At 40.5% G+C, this 11,951-nt stretch overlaps 1 protein-coding gene across 1 annotated transcript in view; it reads right to left on the bottom strand.

Annotated features, from left to right (window-relative positions):
* Nucleotides 1-626: 626 nt before the first annotated feature.
* Nucleotides 627-11,951, bottom strand: part of LOC144434535 (GPI-specific phospholipase A2-like PGAP3) — a 49,234-nt gene continuing 37,909 nt past the window's right edge. Inside the window, exons 7-8 of the mRNA XM_078122999.1 lie at nt 2,562-2,766; nt 627-745 (exon numbers count right to left, since the gene is read on the bottom strand). Of these exons, the coding sequence (XP_077979125.1) occupies nt 682-745; nt 2,562-2,766 (269 nt within the window). The 3' untranslated portion in view covers nt 627-681. The remainder of the gene's footprint in view (nt 746-2,561; nt 2,767-11,951) is intronic.

Below are 11,951 nucleotides of genomic sequence, written 5' to 3'. Positions count from 1 at the left end.
TCGACCATAGCTAAATAAAAAGCCATGGTACTAATACTTTCTCAAAAATACATCATCCTCATGAGAAAATAGGACTAGTGTTTCAATGTTGGACATTTGTCTGCCATAGAGGGAGGGTGCTGTTGAGCAAGAAAATGGCAATTTACTTTTTTGAAAATGTTCAGGAAATCTTGACAAAAGTGATAAAATACATTGGTAAGTCTGTAAGGGAAGTTAATGCAACTTTCCTGCACACTAGCACAAAGTTTTCTTCCAATAAAACAACTTGTTGTACCTCCTGACATGGCAGGACACTAAATATATTTATAATAACATAATGTGTTGGTTCAAGATCCAGGTTGATTTGTCTTATTTGATAAGTACACATTTATCCATTTAAAAAGCTGCAAATACTGTCACCTATTTGTTTGAAACAATTTTTTCTTTGAAAGTTTGTTATGTATATTGACTTATACTGTATCCTGTAATGTTTCTAAGAATACAGGATAGTGAAGTTTAAAATCACATCACAAAATTATTGCCAGAAAAGTCATGAAAACAGTAAATGATTCAGTTTCCAACTTTTCAATTGTTGGATGGTAAAGTGACAGAATACAACCTAAATAATAAATTCTTGTGAATCTTTGGTCACTTTTATCAAGGCATTTCATTGGTGTTTTTGGTTTTCTTGATTTACCATGTTTATTCAGTTTTTGTAAACCGATGTTGGATTTTGTACAAATATAGAGAATCTTCTATGATGTAACTGAAATAAAACACAAAAATGTTTGAAAAAATTATTTCACAAGCAGTCACCATTTCTTTGAAGACATGTTTATTGTTGTTGTTGTCGCTTGTGTATATGTATGTATGTATGTATGTATGTATGTATGTATGTATGTATGTATGTATGTGTGTGTGTGTGTGTGTGTGTGTGTGTGTGTGTGTGTGTGTGTGTGTGTGTGTGTGTGTGTGTGTGTGTGTTATACTCCAGGTCTACAAAACCTCAGACACAATAACTGATGTTTACCAAAGCACTCTCTATTAATTCCATTAAACTGACAAGGATACATAGTATAATAAGTTATACTTCAAATTCAATGAGTTTTATTAAGTTTCATCCCTCAGTATATCATCATTATCATCATGCAGCTCTGTTACATAAAGCCCATACACTTACTCCATATCATGTTAATAAACGAAATCACGAAATGAAAATAGAAACCATAGTTTTCACAAATCACTTCTTAGTGTAGTGGTAAATCTAAGGACAGCTAGTACTGAGTTTGAGACCTAGCTAAGGTATAGAATTTACTGGAGAACAGCTACACAACTAAAAACAAAGTGGCAGCACATGTGTGAATGAGTTGACAGACAAAGTCATTGTGATGATAAATATGATTGTGGACAGTTTCACTGGTGGTTTGCTGACACTTTCATTGTTTCACTGAGACTATGGATGAGACCATGGGGGGGGGGGGACAACACAGAGGGGACTATGGTTGAGACCATGGGGGTGGGGGTCAACACAGAGGGGACTATGGTTGAGACAATGGGGGGGGGACAACACAGAGAGGACTATGGTTGAGACCATGGGGGACAACACAGAGGGGACTATGGTTGAGACCATGGGGGTGGGGGGGTCAACACAGAGGGGACTATGGTTGAGACCATGGGGGACAACACAGAGAGGACTATGGTTGAGACCATGGGGGGGGGACAACACAGAGATGACTATAGTTGAGACCATGGGGGGGGGGAGGCAACATAGAGAGGACTATTGAGACCATGGGGGGGGGGGGGACAACACAGAGAGGACTATGGTTGAGACCATGGGGGACAACACAGAGAGGACTATGGTTGAGACCATGGGGGGGGGGGGGGACAACACAGAGATGACTATGGTTGAGACCATGGGGGGGGGGGACAACACAGAGATGACTATGGTTGAGACCATGGGGGCGGGGGGGGGGGGGGGGGCAACACAGAGATGACTATGGTTGAAACCATGGGGGGGGGGGGGCAACACAGAGATGACTATGGTTGAAACCATGGGGGGGGGACAACACAGAGATGACTATGGTTGAAACCATGGGGGGGGGGACAACACAGAGATGACTATGGTTGAGACAATGGGGGAGGGGGAACAACACAGAGGGGACTATAATTTCACTAAAAGCTTGGTATAGTTTGCAGCAATCATGTTTACATTTTACCCAATGTTATTTAATATCCAAGTTTGTCTAGAGTCAAGAGTTTTTCTTGGTGAATATTTCGTAAAGTAATCTTAAATGATGACAAACCTAGAACTACTAAGTGGTCAAAGTTTGGATAAATAATTACCATAATTCCAATATCACCAGAAAGAACTATTTGTAACTTGTAAATAATTTCCTATCAGGAAATATTTAATTCTAAATTTTATTGTGTAAAACAAAAACTTTGACAGTGAAAGGCATTCTGGGAAATTCCAATATGGGCGTACATGTATCAAATGACTGATAAGTTGAACTTTGGCATTGTGAGGAATTATACTTAGGAAAATTCAATAGAGTCATATATGCCTCAAAATAGAAACTTACCTATACCACCATAAGGTAGGTATAATTGTGCATGCATGCCACAGAGAATGGGCATCAAATGTCCACCATATAGGAGCAAAATCAAGAACCTCCAGTGCTAAGAAAAGATTGACTGATATTGTGACTGCCAATGCTTTCTTAATACCTCCATGAATGTTCCAGTTTGTAAATGCCCACACTACAGTCCAAACAGAATTAACAAATCCTGAAAATATATAAAAAGAAGACAACTTTAATACATAACTGCATGACTTGTAAAATATGGAAGTCAGATGCCTTAAGCCACATTCATGCATACTTAGGTCTTAGAATCCCTACATTCATACATACCAGGTCTTAGAATCCCTACATTCATGCATACCAGGTCTTAGAATCCCTACATTCATGCATACCAGGTCTTAGAATCCCTACATTCATGCATACTTAGGTCTTAGAATCCCTACATTCATGCATACCAGGTCTTAGAATCCCTACATTCATACATACCAGGTCTTAGAATCCCTACATTCATGCATACTTAGGTCTTAGAATCCCTACATTCATGCATACCAGGTCTTAGAATCCCTACATTCATGCATACCAGGTCTTAGAATCCCTACATTCATACATACCAGGTCTTAGAATCCCTACATTCATGCATACCAGGTCTTAGAATCCCTACATTCATACATACCAGGTCTTAGAATCCCTACATTCATGCATACCAGGTCTTAGAATCCCTACATTCATGCATACCAGGTCTTAGAATCCCTACATTCATACATACCAGGTCTTAGAATCCCTACATTCATGCATACCAGGTCTTAGAATCCCTACATTCATGCATACCAGGTCTTAGAATCCCTACATTCATGCATACCAGGTCTTAGAATCCCTACATTCATGCATACCAGGTCTTAGAATCCCCACATTCATGCATACCAGGTCTTAGAATCCCTACATTCATGCATACTTAGGTCTTAGAATCCCTACATTCATGCATACCAGGTCTTAGAATCCCTACATTCATACATACCAGGTCTTAGAATCCCTACATTCATGCATACCAGGTCTTAGAATCCCTACATTCATGCATACCAGGTCTTAGAATCCCTACATTCATACATACCAGGTCTTAGAATCCCTACATTCATACATACCAGGTCTTAGAATCCCTACATTCATGCATACTTAGGTCTTAGAATCCACACATTCATGCATACCAGGTCTTAGAATCCCTACATTCATGCATACCAGGTCTTAGAATCCCTACATTCATGCATACCAGGTCTTAGAATCCACACATTCATGCATACCAGGTCTTAGAATCCCTACATTCATGCATCGTCTTAGAATCCCTACATTCATGCATACCAGGTCTTAGAATCCCTACATTCATGCATCGTCTTAGAATCCCTACATTCATGCATACCAGGTCTTAGAATCCCTACATTCATGCATACCAGGTCTTAGAATCCCTACATTCATGCATACCAGGTCTTAGAATCCCTACATTCATACATACCAGGTCTTAGAATCCCCACATTCATGCATACCAGGTCTTAGAATCCCTACATTCATGCATACCAGGTCTTAGAATCCCTACATTCATGCATACCAGGTCTTAGAATCCCTACATTCATACATACCAGGTCTTAGAATCCCTACATTCATGCATACTTAGGTCTTAGAATCCCTACATTCATACATACCAGGTCTTAGAATCCCCACATTCATGCATACCAGGTCTTAGAATCCCCACATTCATGCATACCAGGTCTTAGAATCCCCACATTCATGCATACCAGGTCTTAGAATCCCTACATTCATACATACCAGGTCTTAGAATCCCTACATTCATGCATACTTAGGTCTTAGAATCCCTACATTCATACATACCAGGTCTTAGAATCCCTACATTCATGCATACCAGGTCTTAGAATCCCTACATTCATACATACCAGGTCTTAGAATCCCTACATTCATACATACCAGGTCTTAGAATCCCTACATTCATGCATACCAGGTCTTAGAATCCCTACATTCATACATACCAGGTCTTAGAATCCCTACATTCATGCATACCAGGTCTTAGAATCCCTACATTCATACATACCAGGTCTTAGAATCCCTACATTCATACATACCAGGTCTTAGAATCCCTACATTCATGCATACCAGGTCTTAGAATCCCCACATTCATGCATACCAGGTCTTAGAATCCCTACATTCATGCATACCAGGTCTTAGAATCCCTACATTCATGCATACCAGGTCTTAGAATCCCTACATTCATGCATACTTAGGTCTTAGAATCCCTACATTCATGCATACCAGGTCTTAGAATCCCTACATTCATGCATACCAGGTCTTAGAATCCCTACATTCATGCATACCAGGTCTTAGAATCCCTACATTCATGCATACCAGGTCTTAGAATCCCTACATTCATACATACCAGGTCTTAGAATCCCTACATTCATACATACCAGGTCTTAGAATCCCTACATTCATACATACCAGGTCTTAGAATCCCTACATTCATGCATACCAGGTCTTAGAATCCCTACATTCATGCATACCAGGTCTTAGAATCCCTACATTCATGCATACCAGGTCTTAGAATCCCTACATTCATGCATACCAGGTCTTAGAATCCCCACATTCATGCATACCAGGTCTTAGAATCCCTACATTCATGCATACTTAGGTCTTAGAATCCCTACATTCATGCATACCAGGTCTTAGAATCCCTACATTCATACATACCAGGTCTTAGAATCCCTACATTCATGCATACCAGGTCTTAGAATCCCTACATTCATGCATACCAGGTCTTAGAATCCCTACATTCATGCATACCAGGTCTTAGAATCCCTACATTCATACATACCAGGTCTTAGAATCCACACATTCATGCATACCAGGTCTTAGAATCCCTACATTCATGCATCGTCTTAGAATCCCTACATTCATGCATACCAGGTCTTAGAATCCCTACATTCATGCATCGTCTTAGAATCCCTACATTCATGCATACCAGGTCTTAGAATCCCTACATTCATGCATACCAGGTCTTAGAATCCCTACATTCATGCATACCAGGTCTTAGAATCCCTACATTCATACATACCAGGTCTTAGAATCCCCACATTCATGCATACCAGGTCTTAGAATCCCTACATTCATGCATACCAGGTCTTAGAATCCCTACATTCATGCATACCAGGTCTTAGAATCCCTACATTCATACATACCAGGTCTTAGAATCCCTACATTCATGCATACTTAGGTCTTAGAATCCCTACATTCATACATACCAGGTCTTAGAATCCCCACATTCATGCATACCAGGTCTTAGAATCCCCACATTCATGCATACCAGGTCTTAGAATCCCTACATCCATGCATACCAGGTCTTAGAATCCCTACATTCATGAATACCAGGTCTTAGAATCCCTACATTCATGCATACCAGGTCTTAGAATCCCTACATTCATGCATACCAGGTCTTAGAATCCCTACATTCATACATACCAGGTCTTAGAATCCCTACATTCATGCATACCAGGTCTTAGAATCCCTACATTCATACATACCAGGTCTTAGAATCCCTACATTCATACATACCAGGTCTTAGAATCCCTACATTCATGCATACCAGGTCTTAGAATCCCTACATTCATACATACCAGGTCTTAGAATCCCTACATTCATGCATACCAGGTCTTAGAATCCCTACATTCATGCATACCAGGTCTTAGAATCCCTACATTCATACATACCAGGTCTTAGAATCCCTACATTCATACATACCAGGTCTTAGAATCCCTACATTCATGCATACCAGGTCTTAGAATCCCCACATTCATGCATACCAGGTCTTAGAATCCCTACATTCATGCATACCAGGTCTTAGAATCCCTACATTCATGCATACCAGGTCTTAGAATCCCTACATTCATGCATACCAGGTCTTAGAATCCCTACATTCATACATACCAGGTCTTAGAATCCCTACATTCATACATACCAGGTCTTAGAATCCCTACATTCATGCATACCAGGTCTTAGAATCCCTACATTCATGAATACCAGGTCTTAGAATCCCTACATTCATACATACCAGGTCTTAGAATCCCTACATTCATGCATACCAGGTCTTAGAATCCACACATTCATGCATACCAGGTCTTAGAATCCCTACATTCATGCATACTTAGGTCTTAGAATCCCTACATTCATGCATACTTAGGTCTTAGAATCCCTACATTCATGCATACCAGGTCTTAGAATCCCTACATTCATGCATACTTAGGTCTTAGAATCCCTACATTCATGCATACTTAGGTCTTAGAATCCCTACATTCATGCATACCAGGTCTTAGAATCCACACATTCATGCATACCAGGTCTTAGAATCCCTACATTCATACATACCAGGTCTTAGAATCCCTACATTCATGCATACCAGGTCTTAGAATCCCTACATTCATGCATACCAGGTCTTAGAATCCCTACATTCATGCATACTTAGGTCTTAGAATCCCTACATTCATGCATACCAGGTCTTAGAATCCCTACATTCATGCATACCAGGTCTTAGAATCCCTACATTCATGCATACCAGGTCTTAGAATCCCTACATTCATGCATACCAGGTCTTAGAATCCCTACATTCATACATACCAGGTCTTAGAATCCCTACATTCATACATACCAGGTCTTAGAATCCCTACATTCATGCATACCAGGTCTTAGAATCCCTACATTCATGCATACCAGGTCTTAGAATCCCCACATTCATACATACCAGGTCTTAGAATCCCCACATTCATGCATACCAGGTCTTAGAATCCCTACATTCATGCATACCAGGTCTTAGAATCCCCACATTCATACATACCAGGTCTTAGAATCCCTACATTCATACATACCAGGTCTTAGAATCCCCACATTCATGCATACCAGGTCTTAGAATCCCTACATTCATGCATACCAGGTCTTAGAATCCCCACATTCATGCATACCAGGTCTTAGAATCCCCACATTCATGCATACCAGGTCTTAGAATCCCTACATTCATGCATACCAGGTCTTAGAATCCCCACATTCATACATACCAGGTCTTAGAATCCCTACATTCATACATACCAGGTCTTAGAATCCCTACATTCATGCATACCAGGTCTTAGAATCCCCACATTCATACATACCAGGTCTTAGAATCCCTACATTCATACATACCAGGTCTTAGAATCCCTACATTCATGCATACCAGGTCTTAGAATCCCTACATTCATACATACCAGGTCTTAGAATCCCTACATTCATGAATACCAGGTCTTAGAATCCCCACATTCATGCATACCAGGTCTTAGAATCCCCACATTCATGCATACCAGGTCTTAGAATCCCTACATTCATGCATACCAGGTCTTAGAATCCCCACATTCATACATACCAGGTCTTAGAATCCCCACATTCATGCATACCAGGTCTTAGAATCCCCACATTCATGCATACCAGGTCTTAGAATCCCTACATTCATGCATACCAGGTCTTAGAATCCCTACATTCATACATACCAGGTCTTAGAATCCCTACATTCATACATACCAGGTCTTAGAATCCCTACATTCATGCATACCAGGTCTTAGAATCCCTACATTCATGCATACCAGGTCTTAGAATCCCTACATTCATGAATACCAGGTCTTAGAATCCCTACATTCATACATACCAGGTCTTAGAATCCCTACATTCATGCATACCAGGTCTTAGAATCCCCACATTCATACATACCAGGTCTTAGAATACCTACATTCATGCATACCAGGTCTTAGAATCCCTACATTCATGCATACCAGGTCTTAGAATCCCCACATTCATGCATACCAGGTCTTAGAATCCCTACATTCATGCATACTTAGGTCTTAGAATCCCTACATTCATGCATACTTAGGTCTTAGAATCCCTACATTCATGCATACCAGGTCTTAGAATCCACACATTCATGCATACCAGGTCTTAGAATCCCTACATTCATACATACCAGGTCTTAGAATCCCTACATTCATGCATACCAGGTCTTAGAATCCCTACATTCATGCATACCAGGTCTTAGAATCCCTACATTCATGCATACTTAGGTCTTAGAATCCCTACATTCATGCATACCAGGTCTTAGAATCCCTACATTCATGCATACCAGGTCTTAGAATCCCTACATTCATGCATACCAGGTCTTAGAATCCCTACATTCATGCATACCAGGTCTTAGAATCCCTACATTCATACATACCAGGTCTTAGAATCCCTACATTCATACATACCAGGTCTTAGAATCCCTACATTCATGCATACCAGGTCTTAGAATCCCTACATTCATGCATACCAGGTCTTAGAATCCCCACATTCATACATACCAGGTCTTAGAATCCCCACATTCATGCATACCAGGTCTTAGAATCCCTACATTCATGCATACCAGGTCTTAGAATCCCCACATTCATACATACCAGGTCTTAGAATCCCTACATTCATACATACCAGGTCTTAGAATCCCCACATTCATGCATACCAGGTCTTAGAATCCCTACATTCATGCATACCAGGTCTTAGAATCCCCACATTCATGCATACCAGGTCTTAGAATCCCCACATTCATGCATACCAGGTCTTAGAATCCCTACATTCATGCATACCAGGTCTTAGAATCCCCACATTCATACATACCAGGTCTTAGAATCCCTACATTCATACATACCAGGTCTTAGAATCCCTACATTCATGCATACCAGGTCTTAGAATCCCCACATTCATACATACCAGGTCTTAGAATCCCTACATTCATACATACCAGGTCTTAGAATCCCTACATTCATGCATACCAGGTCTTAGAATCCCTACATTCATACATACCAGGTCTTAGAATCCCTACATTCATGCATACCAGGTCTTAGAATCCCTACATTCATGCATACCAGGTCTTAGAATCCCTACATTCATACATACCAGGTCTTAGAATCCCTACATTCATACATACCAGGTCTTAGAATCCCTACATTCATGCATACCAGGTCTTAGAATCCCCACATTCATGCATACCAGGTCTTAGAATCCCTACATTCATGCATACCAGGTCTTAGAATCCCTACATTCATGCATACCAGGTCTTAGAATCCCTACATTCATGCATACCAGGTCTTAGAATCCCTACATTCATACATACCAGGTCTTAGAATCCCTACATTCATACATACCAGGTCTTAGAATCCCTACATTCATGCATACCAGGTCTTAGAATCCCTACATTCATGAATACCAGGTCTTAGAATCCCTACATTCATACATACCAGGTCTTAGAATCCCTACATTCATGCATACCAGGTCTTAGAATCCACACATTCATGCATACCAGGTCTTAGAATCCCTACATTCATGCATACCAGGTCTTAGAATCCCTACATTCATGCATACCAGGTCTTAGAATCCCCACATTCATGCATACCAGGTCTTAGAATCCCTACATTCATACATACCAGGTCTTAGAATCCCCACATTCATGCATACCAGGTCTTAGAATCCCCACATTCATACATACCAGGTCTTAGAATACCTACATTCATGCATACCAGGTCTTAGAATCCCTACATTCATGCATACCAGGTCTTAGAATCCCTACATTCATGCATACCAGGTCTTAGAATCCCTACATTCATACATACTTAGGTCTTAGAATCCCCACATTCATACCTACCAGGTCTTAGAATCCCTACATTCATGCATACTTAGGTCTTAGAATCCACACATTCATGCATACCAGGTCTTAGAATCCCCACATTCATGCATACCAGGTCTTAGAATCCCTACATTCATATGCATACCAGGTCTTAGAATCCCTACATTCATGCATACCAGGTCTTAGAATCCCTACATTCATACATACCAGGTCTTAGAATCCCTACATTCATGCATACCAGGTCTTAGAATCCCCACATTCATACATACCAGGTCTTAGAATCCCTACATTCATACATACCAGGTCTTAGAATCCCTACATTCATGCATACCAGGTCTTAGAATCCCTACATTCATGCATACCAGGTCTTAGAATCCCTACATTCATGCATACCAGGTCTTAGAATCCCTACATTCATGCATACCAGGTCTTAGAATCCCTACATTCATGCATACCAGGTCTTAGAATCCCCACATTCATACATACCAGGTCTTAGAATCCCTACATTCATGCATACCAGGTCTTAGAATCCCTACATTCATACATACCAGGTCTTAGAATCCCTACATTCATACATACCAGGTCTTAGAATCCCTACATTCATACATACTTGGTCTTAGAATCCCTACATTCATGCATACCAGGTCTTAGAATCCCTACATTCATACATACCAGGTCTTAGAATCCCTACATTCATGCATACTTAGGTCTTAGAATCCCTACATTCATGCATACCAGGTCTTAGAATCCCTACATTCATGCATCGTCTTAGAATCCCTACATTCATACATACCAGGTCTTAGAATCCCTACATTCATGCATACTTAGGTCTTAGAATCCCTACATTCATACATACCAGGTCTTAGAATCCCTACATTCATGCATACTTAGGTCTTAGAATCCCTACATTCATGCATACCAGGTCTTAGAATCCCTACATTCATGCATACCAGGTCTTAGAATCCCTACATTCATACATACTTGGTCTTAGAATCCCTACATTCATACATACCAGGTCTTAGAATCCCTACATTCATGCATCGTCTTAGAATCCACACATTCCTGCATACTTGGTGTTAGAATCCCCACATTCATGCATCGTCTTAGAATCCACACATTTATGCATACTTGGTGTTGGAATCCCCACATTCATGCATACTTGGTGTTGGAATCCCCACATTCATGCATACTTGGTCTTAGAATCCCCACATTCATGCATACTTGGTCTTAGAATCCACACATTCATGCACACTTAGGTGTTAGAATCCACACATTCATGCATACTTGGTCTTAGAATCCACACATTCATGCATACTTAGGTCTTAGATCCCCATATTCCTGCATACTAGGTTTTAGATCCCCATATTCCTGCATACTAGGTCTTAGATCCCCATATTCCTGCATACTAGGTCTTACAATCCCTACATTCATGCATACTTAGGTGTTAGAATCCCTACATTCCTGCATACTAGGTCTTAGAATCCCCATATTCCTGCATACTAGGTCTTAGATCCCCATATTCCTGCATACTAGGTCTTAGATCCCTATATTCCTGCATACTAGGTCTTAGAATCCCTACATTCCTGCATACTTAGGTCTTAGAATCCCTACATTCCTGCATACTTAGGTCTTAGAATCCCTACATTCATGCATACTTGGTCTTAGAA

The sequence above is a fragment of the Glandiceps talaboti genome, chromosome 4 (genome assembly GCF_964340395.1).
Source record: "Glandiceps talaboti chromosome 4, keGlaTala1.1, whole genome shotgun sequence".
In the NCBI taxonomy this organism is placed as follows: Eukaryota; Metazoa; Hemichordata; class Enteropneusta; family Spengelidae; genus Glandiceps; species Glandiceps talaboti.
Note: the sequence above shows the minus strand (reverse complement) of the source record. Positions and strands in the feature narration are given on the sequence as shown.